The 22,430-nt window shown below is 41.9% G+C and overlaps 1 protein-coding gene across 1 annotated transcript; it reads left to right on the top strand.

The window, feature by feature from the left end:
• The first annotated feature begins 108 nt into the window (after nt 1-108).
• Nucleotides 109-19,340, top strand: RBP1 (retinol binding protein 1). The gene is made up of 4 exons (XM_054639257.2): nt 109-2,029; nt 2,656-2,834; nt 14,368-14,469; nt 19,037-19,340. The coding sequence occupies exons 1-4, from the start codon at nt 1,957-1,959 to the stop codon at nt 19,088-19,090; spliced, it is 408 nt and encodes a 135-aa protein (XP_054495232.1). The 5' UTR covers nt 109-1,956; the 3' UTR covers nt 19,091-19,340.
• The last annotated feature ends 3,090 nt before the right edge of the window (nt 19,341-22,430 follow it).

The following is a 22,430-nucleotide window of genomic DNA, read 5'->3' as shown; positions in this document are numbered from 1 at the left end:
TTACTGTTCTAAACCAGCAAAATACAATGAACCATAACTTGAGAGAGAGAGAGATATGTTTAAATATATATTACTTCTAAACTTTGACTTTATAAGGCCCTGAATAACTTTTTTGATTTTTGGTGATTTGGCCAAGACATGGAAATCAATCTTTCTTCCATGCAAGCACTTAAAAATGCACGTGCTACTTCTGCCACTCCTAAGGCTCTGGGTTCTCAAATGACAGGCAGTCCTCATCCCCACATTTACAGCTGTGTCTTGGTTTGAAAGACAGGTGTCTGCTGAGTAAGGCAGGAGCCTCCCTTGGAATGGAAAGTGTAAACCCCCTCTCTCTGGATTGTTATAAATTTGAAATTAAGGGGCTCTCAGGCAAAGATATGGGGATAGGAATAACAGTTCTTTACTAATATGTATAAATAATAAATTTTTAAAAACAAACGAAAAACTACAACTTAATAGGGAAATGAAAATAAAATGTAGTAGTACAAAAACACTGCCAGAGTCAGCCCATGCCCTGTCCCCCTGTGTGTCAGGGGGTGGCACAGCCCCATCCCATGGGGGCTCAGCCCTCCTGCAGTGCCAGCTGTGGCTCTGCTGGAGCAGGGATCCTGCACAAGGGGGGAGTTTTCCTCTGCAGCTCCAGGGCTGCTGCAGATGGGCCTGGGCTCCCTCTGGCCATGCAGGGCAGCAGAAGCTGCTCCTCTGGCAATGCACTGGGCAAAGGCTGCTGGGCTGTGCCAGGCTCACATTGGATCCAGGTAGGAATGCTTGGCTCCTGCCCTGGGCAATGCAGCATCTCCCCATGGGATGCTGGAATTGGATCAGCCCTGCAGGGACACTCAGTGGCCATGGACAGCAGAGATCTCCTGCAGGGAGGAGTGGCTGGGGGAGAGAGAAAGAAAAAACTGCCCCTCCTGGTTTTAACAGATGGTGATAGAATGCACACTTCTGGTTACATCTTGCATTGCAACCTAAGACAAGTGGGTTTCTTTTCTTCTCTGTTCCAAAGTCTTCTCAAGAGTAAGCAATTGCCAAAGCCCCAGAGTAGATAAAATATCCAGTAGGAGCTTCAGCTGTACTGTATGCAAACATCTGAGAGCTCAGTACTTGAGCTCTGACGTTAGTGGGGAAAATCCCTGCTCCTTCTGCTGCTTGCCTGTTATGCTGATTGAGTGTCTCTCATTTCTGACAGGAGTCCCTTTCAGAGAATACAGAACTCTATAAAGTGCTCCCTCTGTGTTTCAGAGCTCCTCAACTGAAAGCATTCATGCAGCAGTGCTGGAGCATTTATCACTGTACAGAGTAACCACTGCTTCCCAGTACAGGTTTCCACCTAAGTGGTGCTTCTGGGCCCCCAGCTGGCCAAGCAGCTTCCACAGGTGGTTCTTTAGGATTCAGGAGCTTGTGGAACAACTTAAAGGAATACCAGACACAAATGGCTTTGACTGAAAAGGGTCTGTATGATTGTTTTCTTGAAAGAAATCATAAAGTAGCTGAAACTTATTCAAGAAGAAGAATTTGGCTCAAAAAAGACACAAGATAAGCATTTTTGTAATTTTGGCTAATATCCCAAACTTTTATAGCTTTGGCTAATATCCCAAACGAAAACTATTTGAAAGGGTTTGGTTTTTTTTCTGAGTGGCAGGAAGAATGAAGAGTAATATGGTTAAAACCGATTTTCCTTACGCAGTGATATGAAAGGTGAATATTTCATTTGTTTTAAATCAAGTCATCCTGCTGTCATGTTAGAAATCTCAAAGGTTCAGCCTCGTAGAAGGATTTAAAAGCAGCACTTCAACAATAATCGGATTAGAAGGACTTGCATAGCTCCATGGTATAAAGAAGAGATAAAAGAAACCAGAGTTCCAACTTGCCACAAAGCAAGGCAGTGAGTTGTGGGGTGCAGAATCAACCCAGGTTCTGAGCCAGTGATTTTGAGCATCACCTGGAGCAGGGATGCCTGCAGACTTCAATGGGTACTGGAAAATGGTCAGCAATGACAATTTTGAGGAGTATCTGAAAGCACTGGGTAAGGTTCCCTTCAAACTTCTTGAATGAATAATCAATGCCACCTCTCTTATTCTTTATGTGAATCTATTTTTTCTTGTACAGTCATAAGTCATTTTTGTGAGAAGTATTTTTTTCAGAAATGCACTTTAAGGATTGCCTTAAGCAAAATTGTTTTGCCTTAAGCAGCCTCTACCTTTTACCATCTTGAAGCTTACATTAACAGACATTAAACTACATAGCTTGAAGAGGTATGTGGTGGATTCTAAACATAAAAAAATCTCCTATAATTTGAAAATCAGTAAAATTTTCATATTTAATAAAGATTCAGTGTAGTACTTAATGCAATTTTGTGTGTTTGTATTTGGTGTTGTGTTAGTATCTCTATAGAAATATTAGAGGCCTTATTAACTGTCAAATACAAATGGTATTTTTTATAGATTTCACATAATTGGAAAATTGAAACATTAAGTTATTTAAGTTATAAGAATTAGGTTACATCCTTTTTCTGGATGGGAAGGCTGGTTTGACAGATTTGGACATCTATTTATCTTTGTTAAGATTTATCATTTCAGTTCTCCCTAGAAGCAACAAGCTTCTTCTTGTGGAAGACTTTCTGGATAAAAATAACTCTTTTTTCTTTTTCAGATGTAAATGTTGCTGTAAGAAAAATAGCAAACTTGCTAAAGCCTGACAAAGAAATCCTTCAGAACGGGGATCATATGATCATTAAAACACTAAGCACTTTTAGAAACTACATCATGGAATTTGATGTAGGAAAGGAGTTTGAGGAGGATTTATCTGGGGTGGATGATCGCAAGTGCATGGTAAGAAGTAAAACTTCAGCAGTGGACAAAATGAATATTGATAACCTGAGGCCTTTCACAGAACACATCTTTTAACCATCCTGCTGGCTATTCCTGAAATCATTTCCCTACTTCTCAGTTTGCCAAGAGGTACCTACAGTTTGGAGCATGCCTTTAGATTAGAGGAATGCTAATTTTAATCAGTTTTATCAATCAGTGAATAATAACCTCAACGAAGCTGTGCTCATTTATACTGGGATGTTTGTTATCAGAAAGACATCTAGGGTCACTTGCAGAACCTCTTTAATGAGTAAGGTTTTACAGTAGAGGAAATCCACTGATTGCAAGGTCAGGCACTGCTCCTGTGTGAGAATGGCCAAGTGCTTAAAGATTGCCTGGGTGTTCTTATTAGAGTACACACTTAATGAGCCCACTGGAACAAATCTTACTGAAGTGAATAAGCAAACACTGGGGACTTTGTTTTACAATAGCTCTCTTTTATGAGCTCTTTTTGCTTTTTAATTTAGGGCTGATAAATATCAATTTACAGAGGAAAAACTTGAGAATAGCAAGTTCTCACCTATTAGTTTGGCAGCATGACACTGGCAATATTCTGCAGTTAGGAAGTTGACAAATAAAAGAAAATTATCTCAGAAGAGACTCTAGAGGAGAAATCTCATAAAAGAGAATTAATAGGTTTGCATTCTGAGAAAGATAGTGCTATTTAAAAACAATACTTTTCTCTCACACTAAGATTTGCAAATTTGCTTTTGCTCTGATCATGGCAGGAAAGGGAAAAAATGTGGAAACCAGAGAAAAAGAATGGTTGGCTACTGAGTGCCTCAGCAAATCCCTCTGTGGTCCTTGTTCCAGAGGGTACAAGTTTGATGTGAGTGCAGAATTCAACATTCACAGAAGGGAGGAGCAGCTGCATTTGTGTTTAGGACAGTGCCCCCGTGGCATCTTGTGATTTTGGTTCCTGGAAAGCTCTTAATTAGGATATTGAGGTGCAGATTCACTGAACAGTTAGGAGCCCAAGAAAAGATTTAAGATTGAGGTGATTAAATTGCCATCAAAGATAGCAATGTTCAAAACATCTGCTCCAAAGGTTTGTGTGTGCACAGAACTGTCCGTGTGTAAGCATTATCTGTACTTGAATGCCATTAATTCCCATCTGAAGGAGAACTAAACCATCCTCTGCATGGTGCAAAGAAGTAATATTTTATTGTTTTTAACAAACCAAAATTCTCTACCCTGTTTTGCTAAATTGAGTGATAAGGGAAGGATTCAAAATGTTAAACCAGAAAGAAGAAACTAGAGAGTGAGAATTTCAGTCCCTACAACAGCTGATTGATTTGGCATGTAGAAGCTAGTTCAGCCTACTTTCAAAGGTTACTCAAACATTTCTCTGTTTACTGTTTAGTGGGAAATGCCTATTCAGCCTTGGAAGCAGAAGGTATCAGCAGCTTCCTGCCTGTTCCAAACAAACAGACAAAAACCCCAAACAACCAGGGGTAGTCACTGCCTCTGACTGGGTTTTTTTAGGAAGGATTTAGGGATGTAATTCCACAAAACCCCTCAGAGATCTCTCTGTGTGTCTCCAGGTGTAGCTGGACAGTCCAGGTCACTGACCACTGGTGCTCCATTTACCTTGTAGGAGCACATCACACTTTATAGTTCAATTTTCTCATTAAATATTTCTGTTCTGCACGAGACCTCTGTTTTGTCAATGAAATAACAGTACAAGAAGCTCTCTTGCTGAAGTGACTTCAGTCCAAATCTGATAACCATAATGTCAGGCAAAATTTGCAGTTGTTAAGCAGCAAAATGACTCCAACAGTGCAGAAGGAATCTTGTGAGAGAAGAGTCATGGAGCTTATAAAAGGTACTGGACCACTCCATGTGTGGTGTTACAAAGAAAACCACCATAAAAGCAAATGTTAAATATCATTCTTGGTGTTCCATTTGTTCATGTAGAGCCTGTGGAACTGCATGCCATAAAAGGCTTAATCATTAATAGTCATCCTGTGTGATGGCAAAGGTTGTGAATCAATTATTGTTATTTATATTGTGGACTGAGCAGACCACGGGGCAAGTTTTATCCAAGGAGCTCGATATGTGAGCAGTACAAAGTAACATGGATAAGACAAATTACACATTAAACATTAATCTATACAGCAGAGCAATCATCAGGAGACTAACAAAAATAACCTTAGAATTAATCCTTCCCTCCTAGACATATAGATTGTTTTTTCTTTTAATGAGGAATATATCATCTAGCTAGAGTTAACATATCTGTAAAAATAATATCAGCACAGTGGACAGGTTAGATCCTGGGTGTAATTCACTGAAATTGTGTTCACCTTTCAGTTGTAAAACATGTCCCTGAGCCCGTCAGGGCAGAGTGTAACTACAGTAATTCCAAATCAATGCTGTCCATGAGCAGGAAATGCTAAAAAGTTTTACTGGTACTTATTTTCAATGTTGGAGTTTTGACATTAGGAACTTGACAGTCTTGTGATAGCACAAGGCCTCTCCTCCTTTGCAGTTAGGGGTTTTTTCATTTTTGTAGTTGGTCACTCCTGGGAGCCTGTCTGAACTTTCTTGATCAGAGTTAATTGAGAAGGATAAACCTCAGCAATCTCAGTTTGTCCTTCTGCTGACCCTCAGCCTGGCTTTCTTGCATGCACATATTTTGGGTGTCTGTTCACTGCAGGGATAGAGGGAGCAGCAGCTGGTGATATCAGGTCCTTTAGGATGTTGTTTCTGTTGGGAAGTGAAAATTTGTGACTTTGGAAACACTAAAGCCCTGCAGTTTAGGTAAAGATGCAGTTTCTGTATTCTGCAAAACCAAAGATGGGGATAGTTGAGCACAGGAGAGATCACAAATGACAGCTGGTATCAATGCTCCCCAGGCTTTCCACCCAGGATTGGATCTCCTGGACAAAAGTTAAATCTATTCACTTGGCAATTTTGTGAAAGAGATCTTTCTGCAACTTCAACCATACTTAACTATGCAGGGTTGTTAAAAACTTGGCAGCTTCCAGTAGAAACGTAAAATGAAAGTTCAGGAGCATCTTTCATTCCTTGCAAATGTTCCAAGGTGTACATTAGATGGTGTAGAAGGAAGTTTAGAACATTAATTTGTGTTACATTTTTTCTCACATGATGTGAATTGGAGCATGTAGTTAAGCTTCTACTGCTTTGAAGAGTTTGTTCATAGTTTTAATTGGCAACACATTATCAGATGGAGAATGTACAAGACAGAAATTTAGAGTTAAATGGAGAGCTCTGGCTTTGGTATTTCTCACACTGAGTCTTTGATCCTGCTGTCTTAATTCTCAGTGAAGCTCCAGTCTCATCATGAAATCTCAGTTTTAAAGAGAATTTCTACAATCTCAAATTGTGATTAATTAGCATCTCAGGTGTTGTTCTAAGTATGAAACTTTGTTTCTTGTATATAAACATAACTGTGGAAAAAATTTACTGTGCATGCAAGAGGAAGACCCTATTGAAAAAATGAATCCAAAACTATCTCTGAAAGTATCTCTCATTTATCAGCAGATAGTTGTGCTTCCCTTTTTCCACTGATAACCAGTGAAGCTGGTGAAACACCTACAGTGTGAAATATAGGAACATAGCACATAGGAACAAGGCACATAAGCCTTCTGTACCTTCACAGTGTAATTTACTGAGTGTTTAGTAAAGAAATTGTGAAAAAGTTAACTGAAAAACCCTAAAATGCTGAAACAAAGGCTGAAGTTTCACATTGAAATCTTTGCATCAAATTAATCAAAGCAGATGGAAAATTGGATAGCTCAGATGCAAAAATCACTTCCTTAAAATTTTTAGTTTTTTAATGATTCTGCTGCTAAAGTCAGAGAAAACTTTTCCTTATAATTATTCTCTGCTGTTCAGGCATTTGAAAGACTGAATTGCTTTATTTTAGACTATTAATTAATCTATCTGATGCAGAATTAATCTCTTTTGACAGAAACTAAGGGCAAGTGATGTGTTAAAAAAATCAAGAAAGATCTTATGTTCTAAATATAGAAGAGCAGAATTGGATGGCTGAGGAGAGTTGTGTCATATCTGAGTATTTGTCCAAGCATATGAGAGGTGCTTTGGTAACTCAGAACCTTGTGCTCTCTGATACAGTAATTTTCTTCTTCCATTGAAGCAGGAAATGAAATGACAAAGGCAGGGGACTGGGAAACAGAGAAAACTGCAAGAATGTTAAACTGAATGTGGGAAATAATACATCTTAACCATTTAGTTATCTAAACCTGAATCCCAGTGGGATATAACCATGAATAAGTTATCAAGTGGGTGTTTAGGTTTCCTTTATTGGAACTAACAGAACCTGTAGTCCTAGTTAATTTATATCCCACTGGGATATAATAATCTTAACCCACTGCGATTAATAATAATAATAATAATCTTATATCTTATAATAATCTTATATCCTTATATATAAGGATATAATCCCAGTGGGATATAACCATGAATAAGTTATCAAGTGGGTGTTTAGGTTTCCTTTATTGGAACTAACAGAACCTATAGGCCTTGTTAAGACTTGCTGGGGTGGGGTAGGGTGAGGAGGATTTGGGAGCTGTGGAATTCCCACATCAGATTTAGAACACTTCTTACCATGTGAAATGTCAGTGAGTGTTTGAAACAGCCACACCAGGACTGTTCACAGACACCTGAGTGTGCCATGTCCTGCTGAAGGGAGGGAAGATGTTCAAAACTGGTCATGGCTCTGCTTTCATTAACAAATGTGCCTAATTGTGACACTGATTCCTCTCAGGTTTGTACTCAAGAAAACTGCAGTGGAGGTAGTTGTTCTGGCCATAATTTGAGTTATACCACTGCAAGGTCAGAATAAAGCCCTATTACAAAATCACATGGTTTGTGAAGCTTATTTAACTATTTAGGCAGGTTCCTCTGTTACACAAATGGAATTCACAGCTGTTAATCTAGTTCTGAGCAGGCTTGGGAATTGAGACTTTGCTGCCAGAAAAACAACAACCAACAAACAACATTCCAGTACATGGAATTACAGGAGGGATCTCCCACAGAGTGAGAAGATTCTAAATAAATAGTGCCTGTCTAGTAGGATGCCAGATCAGCAATATGTCTTTAATTGATCCCTCTGATTTAGCTTAGCTTAGCTGATTTTATTTCTTTACCCTTCCAGTGCTGCCCTTTTGGGCTTATAAGTATTTTCTCATATATTTTGGTGGAACAAGCATTATTCTAGAATTACTGTTGCTGGGGCTGGTCTTCTCTCAGATTCAGTGTCTCCTGTCTCTTTGCAGTACTGTAATGTCCCCAGCTCCTCATTGGCATAATCCCTGATTTTTTTTTGTTTTCTTCTGGAGTGGAGGGAGATGTAATTTAAAAGAGGTAGACTTTATGATAGTTTTCTGTTGGTATTTCTGGCCCTTTACAAACTGCTCTCAAAAAAAGAAGGAGAAAAGTCCTCCAGTCAACCCTGTGAGGCTCCAGAGAGCAGAAGTCCATGCTGGGCCCATCTCAGGCTCTGTCAGAATGGACTCTGGTCCCTTCTGTGTGTGCCTCAGTGAGGAGGAGCAGTTTCCTTTCCCCTGCCTTGTCCCACCCTGCTTGCTCCTTGGCCATCAGTCCCTGCCTGGAAGTGATTGCTCAGCACATTTGCACCGTGATAGCAAATGGAATCTTTGCCCATATAAATGTCACAAACTTCACATTTGGCAAGACTGGGTTCCTGTCTAAACCACGAGGCTGATTAGAAGCTTTGGAGTTAGTTATTCACAGAACTGCTGCTAGCACAAGCAAGCTCTGCAGGGAAAGTGGGTTTGCATAGGTTTAGCATTTCAGCTTTTTGTGAACTCTAAAAGCTCTGAGAGCTATGAATGGAGAAAGAGCAATCAGAATCTGCTGAAAAGCTGAAAACCAGACTTAACAAATCCAATTTGGAATGACAAACCATTAGTGTTATGTACAATTGTGTCTTGCCAAAATTACACAGGGGATAAATCAGTTATAGCCATTAATTTAAACAGTAAGTGTCTTAGAATCGATTCTGATCGTTGCACAGAGTGAATTGGATGTGATGGGTTTTACTCTTTTTTTCTGGCATGGGATATACACAAGTTTTCCTATTTTTGTATTGCTTGTATACAATTTTATTTCAGTAAGAAAAAAAGCCACCATTTCTAAGAAACAAACCAGTTTGCACTGTCTAAAGTATTGATTCTCCTCCTCTGCCACATATTGTCAGCTGCATAGCCCAGAGCTTTGCACCTTCACTTTCCTACTCCCTGGAACATCTCTTGATCTCTTGTCTTTGCTTTGCTCTGTTGCTCTTATGAGCAAGGATTCAAAACAAGGAATTGGAACATTTAGGATCTGATCCTATCTGACTACAGCTTACTTTTCATCTAAATGTTTTCAATCCAATCCTAAGCCCCTTTTCTCTCAGTGCTGCCCCTGGAGATGCTGACAGTGACAGAAGCAAAGGACACTTTGCCATGGCAGAGCTGCAGCGTGGCCAAACAGCTTCAGCCTTTGGCCAGCACCAGGATCTGGAGATAAAGGATTCCAGGAATCCTTCCAGGAATTGTTCTGTCAGGTTTGGTGTTGTTTTTCAGTAGTTTCTGTTGCTGAACTTCCAGATGCAGATGTGATGAGGCAAAAGGGGTTTCAGGCTGTAGTCCCTGCACAGAGGCCATAGGGAGTGACCCCGTGGGGGAATTCCCTCTCACTGCTATTGGACTTTGTCTGGGACATCAGCATGAGTTTATTCTATCAATACTTCAGTTTTTTTCCCCAGAAAAGCTGCTTACAAGAGGTTTTTGTATCATTTTGATACTTAGTACAGATGAAATGGTTTATCTTGACAAGTTGTTAATCACCTTGCTGGAGATATGGCTGTGTTTGACCAAAAGTTCTAGGATATTTTCTTTGGTGTTATTTACAAGACACAGCTCAAATTGGATTTTTCTGTTTCATCTGACCTAAAAAAAAAATTACTTTCCATTTTTTAATCCTTCTTAGATCATAATTACAGTTGTAAAATGGGCTGTCATTCTCCCAAGCAGAGATTTAGTGGCTGAAGATGGAGCAGGGAGTGGTGCATGCCTGGCTTTGCAGTCATTTGGTGCTCCAAATATAGAGAGAGCACTGAGGGAAGCAGGAGAAAAATAGAAGTGATGCTGCTGTGTTTGTGCTAGAGATAGAAATCAATAACATATTTTTGATGAAAGGTGGGAGCTGCAATTCATATTTGTAAAGGCAATGTGTCAAAAATCTATGTAGCATTAACAAAAGATGTTCATGAACTACTTGGATAAAAGTTATTTTCTTCCATTCATCTGTAAAATCCATTCTGCACCCTCAGCTGCAGCCCCTGACCCAGGCAGGCACACAGGTATTGCCAGCAGGGGAATGAGAAATATTGTGCAGAGCCAGCACCAAATGTCTGTGCACTTAGACCTCAAAGGGAAATGCAAAGTTCTCTGATCACATGTTTGATGACTGCTTCAGTAAATTACAAAAGTCACTGTCTCTGCCTGTGTATCAGGATGATTTGCCACTGGAAGCTGAAATTGTGCAACATTCCACTACAGCTGCTGCTACTAAAGAAAAAGCAGAATATGTAGTCAAGAATTTGCTTAGGGGTTACTAAATATTTCATTTAATAAATCTACCTTGTCTCATAACTGGAAACAGTAACGAGAATACTTTAATTATCATTTCCTCCACCTTTAATATTCAGGAAGATTTAGGCAGTGCTATGCATATGAATTTAAAACTTCATAACACAAAGAGATTAAATCACTAACAAAAGTATGTGGATGCCTAAGTAATAAAAGGAAAATATCAAAGTACACAAAAAGTGAAACACTACCATAAAAGAAACCACACCATAAAATTAAAGAAAATTTGAACATTTTTTTGTGTTCTCAGGCTTCAGAGGCTTTTCCACTCCCCAGAAGAGCTCCATTCTCTAGTATTACACCTCAAGAACAAAGTGTACATAATCTGAAAAATGTGCAGTGTTGGTGGTTGGATTTTTTGGGAAGAGTTAAGTTGAGGCAAGACTCCCAGGTTTTTACCTCACTCCATCCCCTTTCCTGGCATTCCTTTAGTGATACTGATAGAACTGCTGACTAACTGCACCCATCACCATTCTCTGTTGAATTTTCCTACAGAATTACATGCACATGACTCAGGAAATGTTCATCTTAGGGCTAAGTATGAGCAGGTGGAAAGCAAGCAAGAGTCAAGCTTGCTTATGGTGAACTAGATGATGCCCTATGTAGTTGAAAGCAATAAACAATGGCTGCCATTTATTATTATATCAAGTAGTACAAGGTGCTCGAGAAGGCAGAGTTCAGTTTTAGAGAAATGCTCCATTTCCAGCTGGTTAATTCTGTCACTGAAAGCTCTGCAGTGTCCCCTGGGTTTGCTCCCCTCCTGTGGGGCAGGATGGGGAGCAGGAGCTGAGTGCCTGGGCTGCCCTGGCCCCCACCCTGGGCAGGATTTTCTGTCCTTCTGCCTCTGTAACCAGGCAGCCCTTGGGTAATGCTATTACCAAAATGGGGGCAAACAAGGTTCCTTACAAAGGCACACTTTGCTAGGAAAAGCAGCTTTACAGAAAAGATAAAGTGTTTGTTTCTCTTGGGAGCGTGTGCCAGGAAGAGCCAGAGGGTCACACAGAGCTACCTTAGCACTCTGCAAGCTCCTGATTATACCATGGCAAGGTCCTGAAACAATCCTCAAAAATAAATCCTTGCAAGAGAGATCATAGGTACAACATTTGCCCTACAGTATTTCTGGAGTATTGTTTTTAAACTCTGATTCCGATATTTGGGAATGTTGTAAAGCAAGTGTTGCTCTGGTTTGGGTGCTGTAGAGGGTGGGATGTTGGCAGCAGGAACAGCCAGAGCAATTGAGCCTCAGCTAACACTCACTGTGTGTCTCAGTAGAGGCATCTGAGGTGGCAGGATGTGTTTTAATCTGAGTTAAAAGAGAATTTTATATTTTGTCTATTAGTTTAATAAAAGAGACATTGATACATTACAGTTTGACCTAAAGAAAGGATACAGATGTTTTAATGTGAGTTAAAAGAGAATTTTATATTTTGTCTATTAGTTTAATAAAAGAGACATTGATACCTCACAGTTTGACCTAAAGAAAGGATACAGATGCCACTGATTAAAGTGGTTGTTCCTGCTAACAAAGAAAATGACATTATGTTCTCTTGCAATGTATTCTACCTTTTATAACCTTCAGAGCAAAACAGCTACATACAGAAATCAGGAATTGTGTGGTTTACTCATCCCTCAGTATTTTATATTTCTCAAAGGGAAGGCAGAGGATACCTGAGAATATTGTCTGATAAGACAGCTTGGGTAATGTCTGTGGGTTTAGACTCTTCGTGGTTATCACCAAATTGCAAAAAGCAATTTCTAATCTTGACTGGAAAAACAAAAAAAAAAAAAATCCTGAGGAAAAAAGTGTGTTGTTTTCTGAGATGAAACAATTTCAGTCACCCTTGGAGGCTAAAAGTTAACATTTCCTTGTGCTGCTACAAATATTTCTCTATTTCCCCCAAGTGTACTAAATCAGTGTAACACTCTCAACTGACTTTGAACATTAGGACCAATAAAGTTGGATCCTACTTTATCAGGGTGTTTTGCCTCTGAATTCACATCTAAACCCACCAAATTTAACTATTAAGCTAGAATAAAGATAAAACTATGCTGAGCTAATACTCAATGGATATAAATAAGTGGAGTTACTGAGCAAAGTTCCACATACAAATGCTTCATTCCACAGTATCCCTCACATCTACAACTCACCATTCATTGTTACATTCGGTTTTTAGAATCAGACATTTGTAGCTATGTTAACTTATAAATTAAACATTGTTCACTTTGACTCCTATTATTTGTTATCTTCTATCCCTTCAGTGGATGTGTGCAGATTCAGACATAGGAGAGGATTTAGGTTATGGTGACCACAATAACTACAGTTTTACCCAAATATGTTGTTCCTTCCTGCATTAGCATTTTTTGCATTAAAAGGATGTGGTTTCATAAAATGTTATCTACTGCTTGGTTTAAATATATCACTTTACAAAAGAGAACAGAAGCATTTGTGAATGCATTTTCTAAATTAGAGAGGTTTTTAGCAAGGACACGTGAGCCCCCATGTTTCTCAGAGCCCCCATGTGGTGCAGACAGACTGAAGGGATCAATCCCATTGCCTTGCCCATGATGATCTGTCCTGGCACTCTGCAGTGATTCATTTTCCATGCTGCTTTAGTCTGAAGCTGCCCAGGGGAGGAGACTGCTGCCTGCACTCATTCAAAGACTGTGCCTGTCATGGGTATCATTTAAGAATTAATTGTTTGTGACATACATAGATTAAATAAATAGGACTGGATAGATTTTGAGTGTTGAACTGGGCTTAATTACCAGAAGGAAGAATGTAGGCTGACTTTTTCTCTTAGGAACTACACAGGATGGATGCAGGAAGTGTCCTTTAATGACAGATCAAAATTCTTCATCTCTCCATATCTGACTGCTCAAGCCAGTAGTGGCTGAAGCCTTTTACAAGGTAGACATCAATTCCCTGTTTAGTCCTCAGAGTGCCTTCAAAGAAGCTGATTTACAGGCCATGTGCTAATATTAATGTTAAACTATCCTCATGGAGCACAAACTGTCACCACTCCTCCCTCTGTAAATGTTTTACAGAGAATTGCTTCTCTTTGTCTCAGGGAGATGGGAAAGGCAAATTGTCAGTAAATGCTGACCAGAGGAACAGGCTGCACTGTCATACACTGAAGGAATTTTATAAATCAGGTTTTCCTGAGCCCCCAGGACAGCACCAATATTCACACAGTATTGGTGCATTGATTATTGCAGTATTGATTATTATTGTAGTATTGATTATTATTGCAGTATTGATTATTATTGCAGTATTGATTACTGCACCTGACTCTTGACTTTGCCAGTCCTGGCTCGAGAAGTCCCCCAGTCTTTTTTCTGCAGGATGCTGCAAAGTTCCCAACTTGCTGACACTTCCAAAGCACTCTGCTGGGACAAGGAAGGCAGATTGAGAATGAGGAAGAGCCAGCTCAGTGTTCAAAAGCTTTGTTCATCCACAGGCAATGGGAATTGTTCTCAGGTAGATCAGCTGGGGAATCATTCTTAGGGTGGAAAAAACTTAACTTTTCAGCTCCTTTTGCACATACAGTGTTAGGCTGCAGGGCCCTTCTGCTGCTGCATTTTTCAGCAGGGAGAGAGGAGTGTGTTTTACACAATGGTTTTGATGGTATTTTTTCTTGCTGTATCTCATCCTTCCAGTTTATGGCAGGCAGTTGGGCAGCAACTTTCTATTCAAGCTCATTTCTTAGGTGATTATCCTAAGTGGTACAACACTATCCCCTCATTCTTTTCATGAGATATGCACTCATCATTAGAGATAAGTTTTGCTTCACAGAAACTACTCATAATATCAGAGAATGTCACAGTAATCCCAAACATGTCTGTTTTGTCAGACCACTGTGTCTTGGGATGGAGATAAGCTGCTCTGTGTGCAGAATGGAGAGAAGGAGGGCCGTGGTTGGACCCAGTGGATTGAAGGAGATGAAATGCACCTGGTAAGATCATGCAAGAGGTTTGGAATGCCCCTCCCTTCACATGGATAGATACAACACAGCAGGGAATGTGCTGTGTCATTTTGGCTTACTTGGACATAACTGGGTGTTGGTGCAGCATTTGAATTGTTTCTAAAGCAACAATTTCATTTGGAGCCATTATGTTTTTCTGTGCCTTTCAAAGCCTGACCACTTTGAATGCTCTTTCTGTGCTCAGTGTCTGTCCAGACTCACCAGGCTGAAATGTGCACAGGAGGAAGACATTTACCAGAATGTCCCTCACAGTCTGTAAAATGCTCAGTGTGGGAGCTGTGAGCACCCAAAAGCAAGGGAAAAATACACAATTGTTCTTTTAAAATAATTACAGGCCACACTACATTATAGCCTAGAGAACTGAAATGGCAATTAAGCTTTTGAAATTGATGGTTTTTTCAGATCGTCATTTTTATCTTTCTAAATTAACAGGACTTGAAAGAAGATGCCTGTTCTTTTGTCCTATAACTCTTTATAGCATCCTCACTCTGTCATCAGTGTGAGTAAAAGGCAGTGTTCCTGCTGGGATAATAAACTCCAACCTCCATTTCTCCTCCCTGTGCAGTGCTATTAGCATTCAGCAATCTAAATGGATGCATTCTAAATGTTCAAATCACTAGCAGAGTTATCAAATCCTTGCAGAAGCACCTCAAGCCCCTTGTTACTAAACATAATTTTGAGGAGGTATTGGTGGTTCCAGAATGCAGCTGAGGAGAGGAATGGGCATGACAGATCTCCCCACCTGGCCTTGGTGCAGCACAGGCAGGAGAAGGTTCCTGTGTGAGTGAGGACTTCATAGCTGAGGCTCAGAAACACGATCATGTCAATGAAATCAATTGTCCAGTACATTGGCAATTTTAGCAAAAAGTCTTGGTTTAAGAAATACTGTCAAATGTCACAACTGTGTACAATATGCTGTCCTCTGGGCAAAATAAAACCAGAATATTTTTCTGCTTTAATTAATTTTTAGGAAAGAAATGTCCACATCAAACTAGGTCAAGATGACAAATCACTGTAAATAAAGCCTGCTATGTTGGTTCATCAAAACTAGGTTCTGCAATATGTTTTTGGTCTAATTGGCATTCCACAGCACCCAGTAAACCTGGCTGGGCAGTCCATGTTAACCTGTGGGAGCAGGGCACCAGAAAAAATTCAACATGCCTGGATTTTGGAAGCTGCAATAGTGCCTGCAGAATCAGCCAATTCAGTATTCTCCTTCCAGGGGAGAAGTGAAGTGTTCCCTCCTCACCTGGAGGAGGGGAGGCAGCAGTGAATGAGATGCCCAAATTTCCTGTGCAGGCTCACTCTCCCTCCAAGAAGGCCCTGTCAGTATTTCCACACTGAAACAGGAAAGCCTTATCAATATGATTGCCTGGCAAAAGAGTTTGAGAATATGGAAACTAAAAGTGAGATTGAAATGAAAGCAAGCTTTGAGATCCTTTTGTCACTGAACAATGAGATAACAATGCTGTGGCCAGCTGAAGGTGATCCCCTTTTGATGGAACAGCACCCTCTGCTTGCAGGCAGGCCCAAGGGTCAGAGCAGACCCTGCCAGCTTGGCAGAAGGGCCCAAAGAGGAGTTTGTAGGGTTTAAAATGTAACACAGTATGGTAATGTAGTGATTCTTATAGGCTGGATGGAAATGCTATAGGATTTGTATATTGTACTAGATTGGTTAGTGAGAATCAGAATATTCCACACAGAAGAAGATTTATTGTATTGTAACAGGAACTTTACTCTCTTACCCCTTTTACTCTCTTACCCTTTTACTCTCTCACCCTCTCATCCTCTCTCCCCTCTCTTCTCTCAGTCCTGCTCTGAGCTGTGCCTGGCAGCTCCCAGCAGGGCCCTGCACCCAGGCCCTTTGCAATGAACCCCCAGTTCCTGCCCTGGCTGCAGAGATCTCTGCTCTCTGTCCATCCCCACCCACACTGTTCCCTCCCAGCTGCAGGCAGGCAGGGCCATGGCAGCTGCACAGCCCTGGGACAGCTCCAGCAGCTCTGCTGGGACAGCCCCAGCTCCCATCCAGTGCCTGCCCCAGTTCAGCTCACACTGGCTGCCCTCAGCCCTGCACACAGGAACCATGGCTCACATTGCTCTTGGATTTCTCTGCCTCTGCTAGCTCCCAGGCATTATCTCCTCCCATCTTCTGTCTCCAACAGCAGCTCCTTCAGCCCTGGTTTCTGTTCTCCTTATTCTGATTCCTGCTCTGGCCATACAGCCTGGCCCTGGCCCTCCATGCCCAGAGCACTTTCTGGACTTGTCCTTGTCTGGAGGTTGATTTTAGAAGGCAGAAACTCAGATTCTGTTGCTCAAATACTTGTGTCTAGTGCCAGTTTGGGTAGCTCAGGGTAGCCTGACTGCTCTGATGCTGCTTTTCAGAAGGCTGGGAGGAATTCTGGATTATACCTGCCAGCTCATGCATTCACTCACTGGCACTTGGAGAATTTACCACAATCTGTCTCCCACGTGTGCAGAAGTCACTCCAAAATTAATTCATGCAAAAGAAGTAACCAAGTATTTTAGAGCCCACTCCTCAATCTTTCAATTTTCTCACTTCTGATATTTCATGGATTTCAAAAGATGTCCTCTCTTTCTCTAATCCTTGTTAATGCAGCTCTCTCCATCAAAAGTACAGTAGAGTCCCTTTTAGTATCTTATTTTTGACCAGCTAAGATTACTAGGTCCTGTCCTTTTGAGAGAGCTTTAATACAATGAGCAGTTACCTTTAAAGAATGGATACTTCAATACCTTTATGATCCTATTGAACTTTACACAATGAGCCAAGTGTTAATTTATTCTTTTCACAGTTCTGCAGAAAGCAGGACCACATCCTTCAGTAGTTTATCACTTCCTATTCCCTTATTTCATTCTGTGGTCTGTACTTTGTAGTTCTTTTTTGGATTTTATTTTATGTGAGTGACTTATTTGACCATTCCCCATTTCCTTTTGAGTTTTATTGCCCTTTTCTATTGTATTGATTGCTTCTGCTCCATAGTTTTTGTCACTGTCAGCAAATCTCTCAGCCCTTATTGCACATTCCTTCTTCTGGGTTACCTCTGCAGGAGTGAAGAGAACAGGTCCCAGCCAAAGTCACTGCATCAGTCTCTTGTTCCACCAACCCAGCATGAAGAACTTTCTCTTATTGGGGTTGAGCAACATATGTTGTATCCCCACATTTCCCTTCACAGAGAAAAGCAAGGCACAATTCTCCCCAAGAATATTGCTGGATTTCACATTCTCTGAACCTCAGAGAAAGGAAAAACACAATTCTTATCATTTGCTGTGCCTGTGTTTGTGCCACAGCAGAATGCAATGTGGAGATTGTTCACCCACAGTGATGGGGTTTTGTTCCCTTGGCCTGTCAGGCCCAGGTGTGTGTGTGTGTCAGGACTGTTGGGTGACAGTCACCAGATTCTGGGCAGTTCTGTGCAGGGTTGAGTGCTTGGCAGATTCAGTTTTAGATGTCTAGAATAATAGAGTAGAATAAAGTAATTAATTAGCCTTCTGATATCCATGGAGTCAGATGCATCATTCTCTCCCCTTCTTTGGGGTTCCCAGAGCAGCCATAATATGTCAATTAAGATTATTGACCTAGTTCAAGGGGTTTTTTAAGTCATTTAATCAAAGTCCCCCCTAAGAAATGTGCATAACTTCATCAAAATATTCTGGGAGCTTTATTAAAAGTCCCATCTTGAGCTGGAAAGTGTATCCCTTCTGCTGGGTCATGCATCAGCACTGTCTTTATGTCCCTTAAGAGCTTCCACACTGGTTTTCCTTGCACCTGAACCTTTCCCCAGGCACACACCTGTGTGCACTCCCCAGGTGGAACCTGAGGAGTTTCAGGAATGGGGAGGGGTGAGCAGAAAACAGCAGCAGCAGCCTCAAAACCCCAGCCCAGGATGGGAACTGTGCCCCTGCTCATGCCCAGCTCACAGAGAGGCAGAGATCACAGGGAGGGCTCCCAAAGCTCCTGTGGCACTCAGAATCACCTTTTTGCATCCAGGGTGCTCAGGCTCAGGCAAACCCTCTGTGCTCTGCTGGTGGACAGGCCTGGAGCAAATCTTGTGTGCAGTCCCCTGCCTGTGGTGGCCAGAGCTCTGTGTGCTGAGGTGACCCTGATTTCTGACTGTGCAGCCTTCAGCCACCAGCTGTCACCACAGAGACTCAGAGGCAAATCCATCCCCACTGCTCTGTGTACCCAAACCAGAGAATGCCCCTCCCAAAGGCCCAAAGCACTTCCATATTATTCACTGCAAATCAAGAATGATGCACCAGGAATGTATTTGGCCCTTTAAGATCTGAGATCCCAAAACAACTTCCCTTGCTCCACCTTTTAGCAGAAACCAAACCCAAACCAGATGTTTTCTTTCAGGATGAAAAATAGGCTAAAATATGTACAAGCCTCCCAATTTATTTTAATAAAAAAATAATGGATTCAAATTCAGCTGGATGTACACATGAATCCATAATGTTTGTGTCCTAAGTAAAAATTGTGGTTTTCTAATTGTGGTTTCTAATTATTTTCTCTTCCTAGGAAATAAGAGTGTGTGGAGTCACATGTAAGCAGGTCTTTAAGAAGGTGCAGTGAGCCTCTGCTGCTGCAGGACTGAAGAACAACAGAATTTACTGACTTGCCAGCAGCTCTCCAAATGTTAGCACTGAGCATCCTCAGCAACCAGAGCAAACACAGAAATGAAGATCACATTAGAACCATAGAGTTGGAATAAAATATTTTTAGGAAATTGAAAAAAAAAATGACTGCAAATAAAGCTATTTTTAGAAATGCCAATTAAAGATACTAAACTCTGTAAATGTGTGCATACCATAATTCTTGACTCTGCCAAAAAAAGGGACTATTAGGTATAAAACAAAATGCTGGAGGTTTAGAGCTTGTAAGTTATTTTTTTTACTCTCAGTAGGTATCAGCCTTTCAGAGCCTCAGCCTTGTTGTTAAATGGTGGACTGCAGTTTTAAGGAAGCAAATGAGAGCTGTAGGATGCAGCTTGAACTTAAATCCTGAATTTACTGAAGTCAGTAAGAATGTTACCATTAGCTCTGGTGAAATAGATCTATACTGGAAGTGTTCCCTCAAAAAATAAAAATCTGATTTCTCAAAGCTAGTAAATTCATGGATCAAGATTTTGGAAAGAACAATGCTTACAAAAGCATGGCTAAGGGGCAATGCTTTTCCAAATGCTTTAGCCAATATCTGCCCATGCATTTTTTTAATTGTTGTTGTTCTGGAGACACTGAGAGTAAGGTCACAGCTAGAAACTGTCTGTAGCTGTACACACAGCACACAGAAGATGAGACCAGCATTGCTTTGTGCAGTATCATTTTATGCCCATCATAGTCCCAATGTTCTCGTGCAGACTGAGAGCCTTGGCCTGGCAGATGACATCAGAACACTGATTAAACCTTAGTGAGAGGAATAACACTGCCAGGCTTTCAGTCCATCAACACACTGGGTACAGTGAGCACCACCAGCTCACATCAAACTCTAAAAGGTTTAAATTCACAAGGTTTAGCAGGTAACCTGGAATTCCAGGTGTCTCCTGTCACAGCTGCTATCAGCCATTTCCAGGGACTCAGCCAGTGGGGAAATCACCACAGCAGAGCCTGCTCTGAACTGGGACCATCCCTTTCCATGCTGGTCTGAACTGGGACCATCCCTTTCCATGCTCTGAACTGGGACCATCCCTCTCCCTGCTCTGCACTGGGACCATCCCTCTCCTGCTCTGAACTGGGACCATCCCTTTCCCTGCTCTGAACTGGGACCATCCCTTCCCTGCTCTGCACTGGGACCATCCCTTTCCATGCTGGTCTGAACTGGGACCATCCCTTCCCTGTTCTGAACTGGGACCATCCCTTCCCTGCTCTGAACTGGGACCATCCCTTTCCATGCTCTGAACTGGGACCATCCCTTTCCCTACTCTGCACTGGGACCATCCCTTTCCATGCTCTGAATTGGGACCATCCCTTCCCTGCTCTGCACTGGGACCATCCCTTTCCTGCTGCTCTGAACTGGGACCATCCCTTCCCTGCTCTGCACTGGGACCATCCCTTTCCCTGCTCTGCACTGGGACCATCCCTTTCCCTGCTCTGAACTGGGACCATCCTTTCCCTGTTCTGCACTGGGACCATCCCTTTCCATGCTCTTCTCTGGGACCATCCCTTCCCTGCTCTGAACTGGGACCATCCCTTCCCTGCTGCTCTGCACTGGGACCATCCCTCTCCTGCTCTGCACTGGGACCATCCCTTTCCTGCTCTGAACTGGGACCATCCCTCTCCTGCTCTGAACTGGGACCATCCCTTTCCCTGCTCTGCACTGGGACCATCCCTTCCCTGCTCTGCACTGGGACCATCCCTTTCCCAGCTCTGCTCTTGGACCATCCCTTCCCTGTTCTGAACTGGGACCATCCCTTTCCATGCTCTGAACTGGGACCATCCTTTTCCTGCTGCTCTGAACTGGGACCATCCCTTTCCCTGCTCTGAACTGGGACCATCCCTTCCCTGTTCTTCACTGGGACCATCCCTTTCCTGCTCTGAACTGGGACCATCCCTTCCCTGTTCTTCACTGGGACGATCCCTTTCCCTGCTGCTCTGAACTGGGACCATCCCTTTCCCTGTTCTTCACTGGGACCATCCCTTTCCCTGTTCTTCACTGGGACCATCCCTTTCCATGCTGGTCTGAACTGGGACCATCCCTTCCCTGCTCTGCTCTGGGACCATTCCTTCCCTGCTGCTCTGAACTGGGGCCATCCTTTCCCTGCTCTGCTCTTGGACCATCCCTCTCCCTGCTCTGCTGCAGCTCCTCTGCTCAGCCCTGCTTTTGCCTTGCCCAGGGGCTCAGTGCTGACTGGGACAGTTCAGGCCTGTAAATGGAACAGATGCTGCCATCCTCTCTAACCAGAGCCTGTTTTAAAGCAGGCACTGTTATTAATCCTGCTTTGGGAAGCTGGGAGCCTGGTCTGACATGGAATCCCAGACTCACAGAATGGCCAGGGATGGAAGGGCCCTCAGAGATCCAAGCTGCCTGCCCTGGGCAGGGACACAGCATGGAGAAAAGGAGGCTCAGAAACAGCCATTGGAGAGTCTCAAGTTAGCACAGCAGGGATGGCAAACTTTCTGAACTCTGTTATTTCATTGGTGTAGCACCAGATGTGCTCTAATGGACATCTAATTCCATTTTATAAAGTTTTGGGGTTTGCTTTACTTCAGAAAGTACCCAGAAGACATTACCCATGAAGACTTCAGCACCCCCATGTGATAAACAGGTTAATAATACTCCCTGTCCATGTAAATTCTTGTGCCACTCAGAATTGCAGACATGCAATCAAATTATTTATTTAGGTTCCCCTGTAATTATTTTTTCTTGGTAATACTTTAATTGTATTACCAGCCAGCTGTGTGTCCATAGCTAAATGGATATCCCAACAGACAGACAGACAGACAGACAGACAGACCGACCACCAGCTCATGGGGATTGAGTTTTCTTCTACTTGGAATGGGGCCAATCAAAACTGGTTACAATTAAATAAAGTAGAAAGGTTGTAAGAGAGGGAAAGGATCAGAAACCTGTGGATCTTGGGCTAAAATGCTGCTCTGCTGAAGGGAAATTGCAACTCCTTGCCTATTTAAAATGCTATTTATCATCTTACCCAAGGCTGAGGATAACCCAGTTGCCAAATTTCAGCACATCAGTCATTTGTTTTTCTTGGAAGATTATTGGACACAGAAACTTTTTTCCTTAAAGTTTCTAATTATTGATTTCATAATCATGGACACCCTCCAAGTACCTTTCCACTCTTCAGCCCCAAGGAGAGCAAGAGAATAAACAAGTAACTGTATTGTAATAAAGTGATGGCTCACACCTCCATCCCCAGATAAACTTGGCAGGATTTTTTTTAATGCTCAGCACTTACAAA

This window comes from Agelaius phoeniceus, chromosome 10 (assembly GCF_051311805.1).
Source record: "Agelaius phoeniceus isolate bAgePho1 chromosome 10, bAgePho1.hap1, whole genome shotgun sequence".
Classification (NCBI taxonomy): Eukaryota; Metazoa; Chordata; class Aves; order Passeriformes; family Icteridae; genus Agelaius; species Agelaius phoeniceus.
This window is presented reverse-complemented; position numbering and strand designations above follow the sequence as displayed.